Source organism: Semicossyphus pulcher, unplaced genomic scaffold (genome assembly GCF_022749685.1).
Source record: "Semicossyphus pulcher isolate SPU_LCO1_2020_fin unplaced genomic scaffold, fSemPul1.0.p SCAF_13, whole genome shotgun sequence".
Taxonomy (NCBI): Eukaryota; Metazoa; Chordata; class Actinopteri; order Labriformes; family Labridae; genus Semicossyphus; species Semicossyphus pulcher.
Genome location: NW_027211637.1, coordinates 26,226,194 through 26,240,158, shown reverse-complemented (window position 1 = coordinate 26,240,158; position 13,965 = coordinate 26,226,194). Strand labels below are relative to the sequence as shown.

Sequence of the window (13,965 nt, the reverse complement as noted above, 5' to 3'; positions counted from 1 at the left end):
CAATCTGCGCACACTTAATATCCCTCTAGCCAATCAAATCCCTTTACGCAGTTGTCCCGATCCAGCCCATCGTCCAATCAACGTTGCTGCTACTTGCGGGCCAGAATCCCTCTTCAACCTTCTGCTTTCTGTAGGGGCACCTTCAACCAACTCCGCGGTGCACTGGCAGCGGCTTCCTTAGTTGTTAAGATTAAGAGGAAATAACACTTTAACACAGACACAATGTCCTTTCTGTCGGTCAGCAGACTAGCACCCAAACTCCTCAATTCAAAGGTAAGAGGGCTTTCAACGGCCTCGATGTGACTTAATCAGCCAAAGGTGTGAGCGTTACCTAGAAAGCTAACGTTCGGTTAGCCCGGCTAACGACGTAATGGCAAGCTAGTTAACGTTCGCTAGCTTAGCCTTGCTACCCACATTGTGAAATGCTGTTGGGCAAGGGTTTGTCTTGAATTCCTTAGACAATGTGAAGTTTTTTAAGAACAGCCTTTTTGTTCTTGCTGTTTTATATCAAGAAGCTAAAATATTATATTAGAATTGTTTGTGAACTTGTGTCTTCTTAGCTAACGTTAGCATACCGTAGCTATCTATGCTGGCCTGGTATTGTCACCGCCAGGACATGTTTCTTTAACAACCAGGGACTACGCCGTGTTAACTTGGTGTCACTGCACGACTTCGCCTGTCACGTTTCTGTATTATAGATTTAAATGAAAACTTATTTTTAAGTGGATACACACACTGTTAATGCTTTCACACTTAGCTTCAACTTTGTGTTTCTGTACCACCTCCGTTGACCTTCAAGTTAAAATTGAAGCTATTTATTATTAATGAGGTTCTCAAAAAATGCTATTTGTTCTCCTAGATCTGATCCTTGCATAACACTAAAGAAACGATGAGTCTTAGTGTAAATCCAGACAACTGCTAATAGTGTAAAATATATGATCTGAACCGCCAGATATAGCAATTTTAACGTGTTATTGGATAAATAGGTATTGCTTTATTATTTAACTGAACGTGTCACATTTATCACCTGAAGGCTTGTTTAGGCCAGCCTGTTGAAACAGTGCCAGTTATGAAGCAAGTTGCTTTTCATGCTTACTGTAACCTTCCAGTGACTGTAACCTAGTGTCTTACTCCACTGACCTTTCAGCCTAGACAACTTGCACTTAAATGACCCTCATATCAACTTTTGTCATCCACTACTGAAGAATTCCTAATCATATAGGCTACTAGATTTTCCCCCTGTAAAGCAAGTAATCAGTAAGTCGTTTCCTTACTTGAACTCTGTACAGATTAGGGGGGATACATCATGTCCCTGTTATCAGGCTTGTAAATTAGGAATATGTAAAGATAACCTGTGCCACACTCACCCTTTCTCTCTTATCAGTTGTAATCTTTGCTCAGGACAAGCATTAGTTAGCTATATTTTTGTTTCTGCATATCATGCTTGTACTATAAAGTCATTTGTCTCTGAAATATGACTAAAATCATGTGATTCACAGGGCTGGGATCAAGGACAAAATACAAGTGGCAGTCTCATGATAGTTTTATTGCTTCAGAGAATTTCATTGTTCAGGAGAAACTTGGCTTTCATGTACTTCTTGTTATTACTGGGGTGAAATTGAGCTTCTTAAAAGTAACTCAGTATGTTTTCTGACGCTTTAGCAATTTATTTTAGAATAAATTTATATATTCTAACATGTAGTATCTACAGTGTCCCAGTAGACACAGTACGTGTGTGCTATCACAAAGTTTCTTGCAAAAGAGAGGCTGTGTGTTTGTTTGTTTTTTGACCTAAGATAAAGTTTAGTCACATTTATTTTCTTGTGTTTCTTTTATCCCAGCCTCTCCTATACCCCTCTGTGCGGTGTTGTTGCTATAACCTTTCTCCTCAGCAGGAAGCTGGGAGTGACTGAGTGAAACTGGCGCTCTATATTTAAGACCCTGGCCTGAGCTGTTACATAATCTGTCAGCTGTGCAGTGTGTGTGTGTGGTGACGCGAGATCCTACCTTTTTGTTTCAACAAGTCCTGTCACTCCTTTCTTCACTCTCACCACCAGTTTGGGTTACAGGGAGGGGATCCTATTGGAAGCATGGCCAGCTGTCCTCTGTTTCCCAGACTCCTCCCTCTCCCATTGATCATTTTAATAAGCTTTCAAAATGATTCCTCCTTCAGTAGTAACTAGTAGCAGGCTTGACTTCCAACTACTGGCACTGAGCGTCCAAGCAGATCAGTGCCAGTATTTTTTTAATCTCTCCTACATCCTCTTGTCTTGTCCCAGTTCCAGCAATAGTTTTAAGCTTAAGAACCCAAACTACAAGAAATGTCTTAGTTTCTTGGGCTGACCTTTTTTCTTTTTCTCTGGCATAACTGATAGAGGCAAATACATGCCAAGTTTTCCAAATTGCCAAGCTGAATAGGGAACATTAAAAATGACCTGTGTATTTTGAGACTTTCTAAAATTAACTATGCACTTTTGTAGTTACCCATACCAGTATCGGAAATTCCTCAATAACACACAAAATACCTAAAGTTTTAAGTTATTTAGAGCTGGAAAATGTCATGAATTTAAATAAGTAAAAACACTGACTAAAGTAGTTGCACATTAAATTCCGGTGTCTCACCGAAGGTCTTCGACGGACACAAGTCATAGCGGAAAAATAATCTGAATGTTAAATGACAAAATAGTACGGAAATCATTCTTTCTATTTGTTTGTGTTTCATAAAAGGATTACTTTGAGACGGGCCATACGACTCTGATAGCAATCAAATCACGTCCATGCTGTGTTAGTTGTATAAAGCAAATCGAATATAATAATGATAATAATGCATATTTCTGATAATGTGGAGAAAAAAATGGTATCAGAAAATTTCAGCACAACTTTACTTTAGTCTCATTCCTTGTGATTCATATTGCAGCATGTGGATACTAGGCTTGTAAGCTTATTGCGAGAGCATCAGGACCTCACCTGTTTAGTCACCTAGCATGTCATAATAAGTTGTGACTAGACAGGAAGGCTGACTCACCCCGGATTCATACACTGGGTTCCTGCATGGTGCTAATCTTAAAGATTTAAAGAAAAAGGTTTAGTGTTTTTCTAGCTGTGTTTGCAATGGTAATTTTTGACATTGTAGCAAAAATCATCCGAGGTACCTTTTGAGTAAAGTGTATAAAAAGTAGTACATTCACTGGTTCAAGAAATCTCTTCCAGATTGTTCAACACCAACAACATGGCATTTTAGACTGGTGATTGTGTAGAGTGTGTGTGTGTGTGTGTGATTTTTAAAGCAGTCTGTTTGTTAAAAGTTGAGCAATATTTGCATGAGTCACATCTTTACATCATTGTCAATCAGTTCCAAGCCTTCAGGTTGTGATTTGATAACTTGGGTGTGGCGATTCTTCATGTGTCAGCTGAGGAATGTCTAGGAATAGTCATCACTAGTGGTTCCTTGTTGCAACTCCAATCATATAAATCAACATATAAATAAACACCAACCAACCAACCAAAGGAATAAAAATTGGAGGCAAGACAAGTTGAACATTTGATGCATTATAAGAGGATGCCCAGGGGGATTGAGGCTGTGCAGAGAGAAGAAATCAAGTGCTCGTCAATATAAAGAACGAAGGATTAATAATTCAAACCTATCATTAATTACTGTTGTTAACATGAATCATTCATTGCAGGGTAAGTGGTCACAGTAAAATGTGCACACTGCAGTTGTGCGTATGGTGTGGTCTGTAACCACGCGTCCCTGTCAATTCACTAACGAGCTAAAAAGAAGTCTGGTATTGTCGAGAATATTCTGAGCTGCTGAGTTTGTCTCTGTTTGTCTGTTCATTTGCTAAGAGCTTTATTAGCCTGGAAATACTGCAAAGGCATTTGAAATTCATTTAAAGGGTTCTTGGTTGTGTCACTTAAGTTTAAAATCTGATTATTTCTTTCTCTTCTACAGAGTGCCACTTCCTTCCTTGTGGCTGCCAGACATGCCAGCGCATCAACAACAGTAAGTACACTGCGTTCACTCCAAGGTCGTCTGCTCCCTTCAGATTTCCCACATTATTAATCAGTGTGCAGCTTTTGGAAAAGGCACTGTTTTTTCTTCTGTCCTCCCTTGAGTGTTATTAAAACATGATGACCTTTTGTGTAGCTACAGGCTGTTTTTTTTCTCTCTCCTTAAATAAAGCGTGTGTGATAAACCAGAGTTCACATCAGAGTAATGTGCTTATTCAAAGGGTAGAGGTTTGATCAAGCCAAGGTTAAGAGTGATTAAATGTTGTGTTTACAGAATCTGAAGGATGTCCTGGCAGACCTCATCCCCAAAGAACAGACCAGGATCAAGAACTTTAAACAACAGTATGGCAAAACCAACATAGGACAGGTTACTGTTGACATGGTGAGTGACTCGTGATGAAGGCAAAATTCACAGGATTGCTGCATGTTTAAACAAGGAGTCAGAACACAGTGAAAAACACAAACCAATGACAAACAAAGCTAAATTCTTCTGATCTTCTTTAATAATATAAGACGGCACATGTAGGTTATCAACCACAATGTATATTCGATGTAGCTTGTAAGTCTCACTGATTGTTTTAGGCCTGCTCAGCCCTTTTTTTACTGTCAGGTATCACTGTTGGGTCACCCTCACAGTATGCACTGCTTTATACCAACAGAGACATTTAAGCTGAGTCACTCAACCCTCTACTGTACACCGCAAACATTGAACTGCTCCCCAACACACACACACACCAGTGGAATAACTGTGCCATCCTCTTATCAATCAGTACATCTTTGACCTCTGGTTGTTTTCCATGTGGATTTTATCTTTTTGTGTCCTGACTTTGGTCTGTTTCACTTTCAGTACGACGAGTAACATGCTTGTTACATACCTCAAACCATGTCCGAGAGAAACACAAGTTACCAGTCAATTATTTAACATCTAGTTATCAATTTGAATGTCCTTGGTTATTTAATAGTTGTTACCGAACCACAAAATTGAATATCTATTATAAACAAGGCATGTAATGTGTCTTTATGCTTGTGCTTTCATCCACAGGTCTATGGAGGTATGAGGGGCATGAAGGGTCTGGTGTATGAGACCTCCGTGTTGGATCCCGATGAGGTCAGTATATCTCAAAAGCAGCACTTAGCGTAATTATTCCAACAGCAGCTTGTAATGTGCACACCGTTAGCCTTTTAGAGATTCGACCGCCTCTTCAAAAATTCTCTTCACGCTTTTTTACTGAAGCTGAGAGCTTTTAGGGGCAGAGTGGCAATGTCACCATATATCGTGTATGCAGGCCACAGCATGGCATGACATATTGGATTATCCAAATTCATTAGTAGCTGAAGAGCTCATGTCGGCAGGTTGCCAAAACAGATTTGATGGTGCATTTCAGGATAACTTGAATATGGATTTGTTTGCTTCTTTTCCCCTCCTCTTCATTCATTCACAGGGCATCCGTTTCCGCGGCTACAGCATCCCAGAGTGTCAGGAGCTGCTGCCCAAAGCTCCAGGAGGCCAGGAGCCGCTGCCTGAGGGTCTCTTCTGGCTGCTGGTCACGGGACAGGTGCCCACCGAGGAGCAGGTGAGTGAGAGCAGAGCCCTGTAGCTGCTATTATTATTGTACAATAGTTATAATTAGGGGAGCGCTGCACAGCTGTTCGCTCTCTCATCCATCTGTCAGAGCTGGTGTCTCTGACACGGTTTGTCAGATTTGTACAAAATGTCCGCACGCTGTTTAAGCATTTTCCAAATGAATTATTCCTGCAGAATAATAGGTTTTAATGAAGGTGACATATCTGCTGAACAATGCGAAAAGGAGCTCGATAATAGGTATAGGATACAATGTTAACTTTTGGCTCGTCATAAACATGAGCACGTGGATCAGAAGATATTTTGCAGCTGAAGGTTTAAATCTAATTGTCCATTTTCTATGACTCCAGAACACAGTCTTATATGAACTCTAGACTGTTCTATAATTGCAAAACAAGACTCAGTTTCACTCCATTTAAAAAGGCGTTTTTATGCTGCAGCTATCTCCAGCCTCTCCAGAGGGTTTATGAGGACAACCTGACTGATAAGCCTTCTCCTTTTTGCTGACTACAACTTTCACCAGAAGGAAAAGCTTTGACAACAGGCTTACTGTTTGTCCTTTGAATGAATGACTGTAAATGCTATTGACCCAAATAAGCCAGCTTAGGGCGATCAGTTGGATCTTTTTCTTCCCATACAACAAAATGTCCTCTATTTGCTCAGGGCATTTCTTGGTACCATACTCAGTATTTGATAAAGTAAAATCACAACTTGATCTGAGTATGTGTGTAAGTAGCACACACTTTTATGAACCTGATCTAGAGAGAGCAGAAAAGCAAATATTTCAGGTCATTTCAAATCACCCACTGACACTGTGCGTTACTGTTCCTACAGGTGAACTGGGTGTCCAAAGAGTGGGCGAAGAGAGCCGCACTTCCTTCTCACGTTGTCACCATGCTGGATAACTTCCCCACAAACCTGCACCCTATGTCTCAGTTCAGCGCCGCCATCACAGCTCTGAACAGCGAGAGCAGCTTTGCGAGAGCCTACTCTGAGGGTGTCCACAAGACCAAGTACTGGGAGGTGAGAATATATCTGCATTTTAAATCTACACCAGGTGGATTGAAAATTTCCATCCTTCCAGCAATGTTGTTTCTCCTATGTAAAGAGCATTACAGCCTCACATGGCAACAAGCATGGCTCTAAACTTCTGGTCTGTTCTTTTAATTTGGTCCGATCAGTTTGTGTATGAAGACTCCATGGACTTGATCGCCAAGCTGCCCTGCATTGCCGCCAAGATCTACCGCAACCTGTACCGTGAAGGCAGCAGCATCGGAGCCATCGACTCCAACCTGGACTGGTCCCACAACTTCTCCAACATGCTGGGCTACAGCGATGCCCAGTTCACTGAGCTCATGAGGCTCTACCTCACCATCCACAGGTGAACTTTTTCTCACATTTCTGTTTCTATTCACACTTGCACAAAAGACATGCAAGCTTAATGCAAATGAAATGTCCAGTGTTGGTGATGAATATGTATGAAGGTTCACAATGCATCCTCATTCTCTGCTAAATATAATACTGTATATATAATACTGAGTATTGCTTAAATAGACCCTCCAGCCTCTCTTCCCCTCGTCATTGTAAAGCAGCCTAAAAATATTGTTTGTCACCTGGTGAAATTTTGCAAGTGGCAGCATTCTCTCGGTTTCATTTCAGGCTTTTTTGTTGTTGTGAAAATTGATGTGCTAGCATGTTTTGATTTGCAATATTTATTTTTAAATGGTGTTTTTGTAATTTTACAGTGACCATGAAGGAGGCAATGTCAGTGCCCACACCAGCCACTTGGTGGGTAGTGCCCTGTCTGACCCCTACCTGTCCTTCAGCGCAGCCATGAATGGTCTGGCTGGTCCTCTGCACGGATTGGCCAATCAGGTATGAACAGAGTAAATCATTATTCTCACATGCGGTAGAAGAACTTTTGCTGCGTTCCAAGGTTTGTGTCGGGCAGTACTTATAAGCTCCTCTCAAGTGGGCTTCAGGTACTGCTTTCCTCCAGGAAGGCCTTTTAATATGTTACAGTTTGAAAGCAGAAGTATGCATTTAATAGATTCCACTTCACGTCTTCAGGGTCCTGGCATTGTGCATGCTGGTACACACTCATGGCTCACTTGGGCTTCTTAATGTTGCAATCTTTATAACTATGACAATTCACAATCTCAACTGAGAATAAAAGCCTATTTGAACTCGTCCTTGTTGGCTCTTTTCACATTTATCATGACAGATTAGTTCGGCTGGTTCTTTTTCTTCTCACTGCGCTAGCACATCAGCGTGTCAGGTGAACAATGGTTACACAAAGAAAGAAGAGTTTTCAGTCCTCAGACAGGCTGCCTCCGTGTTGAATTGTAAAAACATATTTTGTAATTAAATGACGGTTCATCTCCACAGCTTGTCTGTCAGTGCTCAAGGAAAGTTCACTAGTTGTCAAAGTTCCAGCTTTATAAATTAAGCTAATTTTATTATCAGCTAATTTGTTTGGCTGCCTTCTTTTACATTTAGACAGAAACCGAGCCACTTGGCAGAACTGGCGATGGCAATATGACTTGCGGCTTCTTTTTTTATATCTAAACAGACATTTGGAAATTACGTAACACACAGGAGATGTGTGAACCAGTTCTGCTAATTTCTCCTGCTTTAGTAGGTTTACTGGGAAGCAGCAACAGATCAGAGAATATCAAGGAAAATGATCATAATTGTGTATTTTATTTCATCTAGAATGGAGGAAACTTGTGTACTGTTTTACTGTTTTAATATGTGCAGTTTTAACAAATGTGTATTTTTCTGAATCTCACAGGAGGTGCTGGTGTGGCTGACTGCCCTGCAGAAGGAGATGGGTGGAGAGGTGTCTGATGAGAGGATGAGGGATTACATCTGGAACACACTTAAATCTGGAAGGGTAAAGACACACCACTTTCATGCACACGAGTTCTGCTCTTTCTACTCATTTTTATTTATTAATTTCAAGATAAACCTGGTAGGAAGACTGAGATTTATATGGATGGCCTTACTCTTAAATTAACAATTTTTCAGAGGCGATTGGGCCTCAGTAACAAGCGCTCTTGGCAGCCTGAGGGTGCACTATTTTTTACCCAAAACACATTTTAGAATCTTCTCTCTTTTCTAAAAAATGCTTTTCAAAGATTTCAAAATGGTATGATTGGCATGGTTCAAAAGTTAAGTATGATTTTTCTGTTTTCCTAGGTTGTTCCAGGGTACGGCCACGCTGTCCTGAGGAAGACTGACCCACGTTACACCTGCCAGCGCGAGTTCGCCCTGAAGCACCTGCCCAACGACCCCATGTTCAAGCTGGTCGCCCAGCTTTACAAGATTGTACCCAACGTGCTCCTGGAGCAGGGCAAGGCCAAGAACCCCTGGCCCAACGTGGACGCCCACAGTGGAGTGCTGCTGCAGGTAACACTTGTGATAGATATATAGAGCACCAACAATTTGAAAATGTTTAGAGGTCAATACAGATTTGAGCTGGAATGAAAATAGATCTTTTTTTGTGGCTTGTGCACTGACATGATTTAGAGATCTGCTTTCATATAACAAATAGCTTGTTTACATAGTGAACCAGTCTGTAAAGACCACTGTCTGCTTAGCTGTTATCCTCTGCTACATGTGCTGCAGACTGTGCTGAGAGGATTGTAAACTATGGATTCTAAGTGCCCTCTACTGGACAAACTACTAGACAAGACCTTTTCTGAATCCCCTAAGCATTGTCTTCTTCATTATGTTGTTTATGCTGATTATGATATATCTGATCAGCCAATTTGTCAAGCTATTGTATCATAAATATCCTAACATGCCTGTCTCTCTGTCCTGTCTTCTTGCAGTACTACGGAATGACTGAGATGAACTACTACACGGTGCTGTTCGGTGTGTCCCGAGCCCTCGGCGTGCTGGCTCAGCTGGTGTGGAGTAGAGCCCTGGGCTTCCCCTTGGAGCGCCCCAAGTCCATGAGCACAGACGGACTGATGACACTGGTGGGAGTCAAGTCAGGTTGAAGAAGCACCTGAAAGGAGTTTGGGGGTTAGTGTCAAGGGTGGGAGAAGGTGGAATTATCAAAAAAAAAAGGCAGACAAAAGTTGACCCCCTGTCATTTCCAACCCCAGCGCTACAATGGGATTCAAAGAGACAGTACGCTTTTAATGTCATTTCACAAAAGAAGGGCCTTTTAAAATCGTCACACCATTAGTGTTTAAAGTGTGTTTAGTTAACCACTGATACGTTTTCCCATCAAGTCTCCTCGAGAGGTGAAAACTTCAGACACACATACATGTAACCCACAGTAGGCTCAAAGTATGAACCATTTAAAGTCTGCTAGCATCGCTAAGATTTCCCCTGTGCTGTGCCTGCGTGCTAGTCAATGGGCACTAGATCTGAACTATAAGTAGGCAGTGGCATTGAAAGGGAATTGCGGGAGTGAATTTAATTCCCCTGTATTTGTTTAAAGATCTAAAGCTAGACCCTTCACAGCTTTCGACTAATGCAGTGATTTGTTTTAGGATATCCCAAAGCAAAAGACCTTTTGTCCCCCCCTAGATTAATACTCTCTACTTAGTTTCTTCTATGCAACGTTCCCAGATCCCAACCAGTCTATCCGTGCATCTCACTCCCATTTATGAACACTCCAGTTAAGCAAAATGGTCCTCACCAGTAAATTTAAGAACACACATCAGAAAAACAATATCAGTTAAAAGATACTGCCCCTTTAAATCTTCGTTCTCCCCCTTTTTTTTTTTTCTCAAACTCGTAGATTTGTTTTTCTCGTTAATGACCTGAATCACCTCTATGATCAAAATAACTGTCTTGTCTTTATAATTATTTTTCTGTGCTCTTTTTTTTCTTTAACATGCTCTCCTAGTTTTAATGGGTCTTTCTTCTCAAAAGGGTCTTCTGAATGGTAGAGAATCTATAATAATGTACAGTAACAGTAATAATGAAGATTTGAGCAAAGGGTGTTGTAATTGGCAGCCTGTAGTGAGTCCTTAAGAGCAAGCTTGAATGAAAAGGTGGATAGAGGGGCTAAAGTCCTGTCTTATTTGAGTGTTTGTTTGTTTATCCCCACAGGAGAGCGCTTTAAACATCAACTACTCCAAAATGAGCACTTGCTTGATTGGATTTCCTAATTTGTAGCGGTAGAAACCCTCCCAGGTTGATTGTGTCCCCTTTTACAGTTTTTTTTTTTGGTGTTGAATATGTATAAAACGATAATCTTTGGGTTCTCATTTTGTGGTTTTATTTATACTTTGTGTACATAGGTATATATATGTATAGCTTGAATGTATGAGCTCTGTGCGATCACTTGCTTGTAATAACCACAATGATTACCACAGTTTACCAACATTGCCGTAGTGTCCGGTCTCACTGGTCGCTGCGAAATTCAGACAAAGAACAAAAAGAAAAAACTGCAGCTATCTTGTATATACACGATTACTAGCCTAGCTCTGTGGGCCTAGCCAGTGTTTTTTTTTTTCACTTTAATGTTTCAAGCTTGCTCTTAAGTTCTGGGTTTGTCAACACTCCATTTATGTGTAGTTAAAGCTCTTGCATCTTCTTTTCAAACTTCTCTTGCCGTGTTCGTCCGTAGTTCACTCAGACGTTTGAATCTCTGCTACCATCTTCCTTCCTTCTGGCCGTGTCAGGCGTGTGTAAGTGTGTGTGTAGTGTTCTTCCATGTGGCGGGTTGTTGGAGAGATGTGGTTATTTTGATCGTAGAGGAGCATAAAGGTTGTATATTATAACTGGGAGAATTCAGTGCAGATGGATTCATCAGAGAAACATATGGGGGATGGGGCTGGATGGGTCAAAAGGACAAGAAAAGCTTGGAAGAGCGAATATTGGAAAACCTTACAAAAAATGGAAAATAATAAAGGTTTTTATTAACACTTTCTGGTGTCGTTTTGTCTGTGCGACTGTCAAACACAGCAGGTCACTTTTTCCAAATGATGAAATCAGCAGCGGAGTACACAACAAGGGAGGAGCGAGTGTCACATGGATGATTGCTTCCTCTATTAGGAAGCCAGGTTGCTTTTAGTGGCCATTTTGGAAATTTGGCCATCAATAATTTAAATTTTGTTTCCTTCAGTGGTTAAACCTTTAACATTTAGAAAAAAGGGACTGACTGCTAGCATAGAATTATTTTTAATTTGATGCACTGGTGATATTTGAATACTACAGACACAGTTGAAACTAAAACAAGACAACTGTGCAAATGTGTTGGTGCGTTTAAGTGCATGCACAAAGACATCTGTTTTAGAGACAAAGACGAAGCTAATTAGGTTGTTTGACTGGGGGGTAAAAAGTTCGACAAATCCATCAGCATCAAAAACAAATGATCGAACACACAAAGAACCAGAAGAACCTGAACAAAAAACAAGGTGACATTTTTGTTTCCCAGCGTCTTTGAATGTTACAGAAAACTACATTGTAAAGCCTGTACAAAGGACACCGTTAAAACTTATTCCATGTCACATTTTACTTTAAAATCTGGCTTGTAAGTGCGTAGTATCGGGAAAATTATGAGTGATTTTCAGTTTTGGGAATCTTTTGTCTGGCGCAAAAATACCTGTCACCTCTGCAAAGCGAGGTTGACATTACAACCTTAAATAACCCAGCCAGCTCTCACTCTGTGAACGTTGAGTTTCTTTAGTTGAGATGTATGGTATCTTCTTCAGGGGCGGCTGTGGCTCAGTGGTAGAGTCGGTCGTCTTTCAATTGGAAGGTCGGAGGTTTGATCCCCAGCTCCCTCTGGCTACATGTCGAAGTGTCCTTGGGCAAGACGCTGAACCCCAAATTGCTCCCGGTGGCATAGCCAAAGGGTATGAATGTGATATCTGATTGACAGTTGGGCACTTTACGTAGCATGTAGCATGTGACGTAGTGTAAAAGCAGCTTTGAGTGGTCGCAAAGACTAGAAAAGCACTATACAAGTACAGTCCATTTACCATTTACTTAGACATGCACTTCTCTGGTTTGCCTTGTATTGCCTCCTTTTAAAAAAATTATTCAGGTCTTCATCTTCCTTTTTTACAATTTAAGTCTGGTAAGTACTGAGATTTACAAATTAAAAACAATTGACATCAAGAAAGAAGATCAAAGGTCTGACTACGTGCCGTTATTAATAACTGCCCCACATACCAACACCCCACTCTGGTTTCTTGCCGGTCAGCTGCCTGTCCCCCCCCTCTGTCACTGTACCCATGTCCCCTCTGCCTGTGCATTTACAGCGACAAAGCTTCATCCTAGTGTATTTAACTGTTACATTAAAGGTTTCTGCTGCAGACACGCACAGACAGGAACCTGCTTCTTCTGAGCAGTATGCAAATCATTTAAAAACTGCACACACACATAAATTCCACCTGCTTTTTTATTTAAATAACAAAGCTCTGAGATACACCCACAATATTTACAAAGATACATTTTAGCTTGCAACAAAAAATGTGATTCGACTGCAAAATATTGGCAATATATTCTATTGTAGCAACTCTTCAGTCAGTGATTGTAATGCACCTCTTGTTATATACATACTAAGCTACCACTATTTACTAGGCCAAGGGTCAGAGTAGGACAGGGAGAATACTGTGGGAACGGTGGGCTGAGGTGATCTAATAACACTTCTTAAAAATGTGGGAGTTTATGCTATCGCCATATTTTTGATTTACAGAGTATTGGCACCTACAATAATAAAAGTTGGCATGAAATTCAACCTGTACACAGCATACTGAAAATAAAACATCTCTAGCAGAAGAAAAAATATTTTGCAACGGTGCATTCTTACATGATGCAACATTACTAACATTGGGAACACCATGCCTCAATAGAATATGGTATAAAATAGATTTAATCTATTTTATTAAATATATATAACACTCCAAAATTGCATTTTTACAATCTTAAGAACTGTGATTTCTTTATTTTTTTATGTAACAGTGATTTAATGAAATACACAAACATTCTTCATGCATTAATGATTAACTATCCCTTCAATTCCATTTCCCTTACCAACTGACAAACAGCTTTTTTAGCCAAAAATCCAGCTTTAAAATTCACAGTTTTTTTTGGAGTATGAGACTTGGGGCATGTGGACGTAATGAACTGCCTGTTATGAAGAATGTCACACCAATAACTTTTTCCGTCGACCTTCAGCGACATGTCAGCCACCTCTTAAAAATACCAGATACAATCGATGGACTTGATGAGCCCTTAATCCTGGAATAAAGCCATGAGCTATTTATGTATTAAATATAAGTATGTAGTCATGCCCTAACAATGCAACACTGAAACATTTGCGTCATTGACTGTTACCTCCATGCAGCATAATGTGTATAAATAAAAGCTAAAACATCAAAAGAAGCATTTAACCCACA

The 13,965-nt window shown here is 40.4% G+C and overlaps 1 protein-coding gene across 1 annotated transcript; it reads left to right on the top strand.

The window, feature by feature from the left end:
• The first annotated feature begins 120 nt into the window (after positions 1–120).
• cs (citrate synthase) lies at positions 121–11,484 on the top strand. Its single transcript, XM_069660084.1, has 11 exons — positions 121–273; positions 3,953–4,003; positions 4,286–4,393; positions 5,054–5,119; positions 5,454–5,585; positions 6,428–6,616; positions 6,775–6,974; positions 7,339–7,468; positions 8,388–8,489; positions 8,795–9,004; positions 9,430–11,484. Exons 1-11 carry the CDS (start codon positions 223–225, stop codon positions 9,598–9,600), a joined length of 1,410 nt encoding a protein of 469 aa, XP_069516185.1. The 5' UTR covers positions 121–222; the 3' UTR covers positions 9,601–11,484.
• The last annotated feature ends 2,481 nt before the right edge of the window (positions 11,485–13,965 follow it).

Excerpts from the sequence above, each read along its gene's own strand:
- cs (XM_069660084.1), top strand. The coding sequence starts at position 223 with ATGTCCTTTCTGTCGGTCAGCAGACTAGCACCCAAACTCCTCAATTCA. Across the intron at positions 274-3,952 it reads CCAAACTCCTCAATTCAAAG|AGTGCCACTTCCTTCCTTGT; the intron begins GTAAGAGGGCTT and ends TCTCTTCTACAG. Across the intron at positions 4,394-5,053 it reads GACAGGTTACTGTTGACATG|GTCTATGGAGGTATGAGGGG; the intron begins GTGAGTGACTCG and ends TTTCATCCACAG.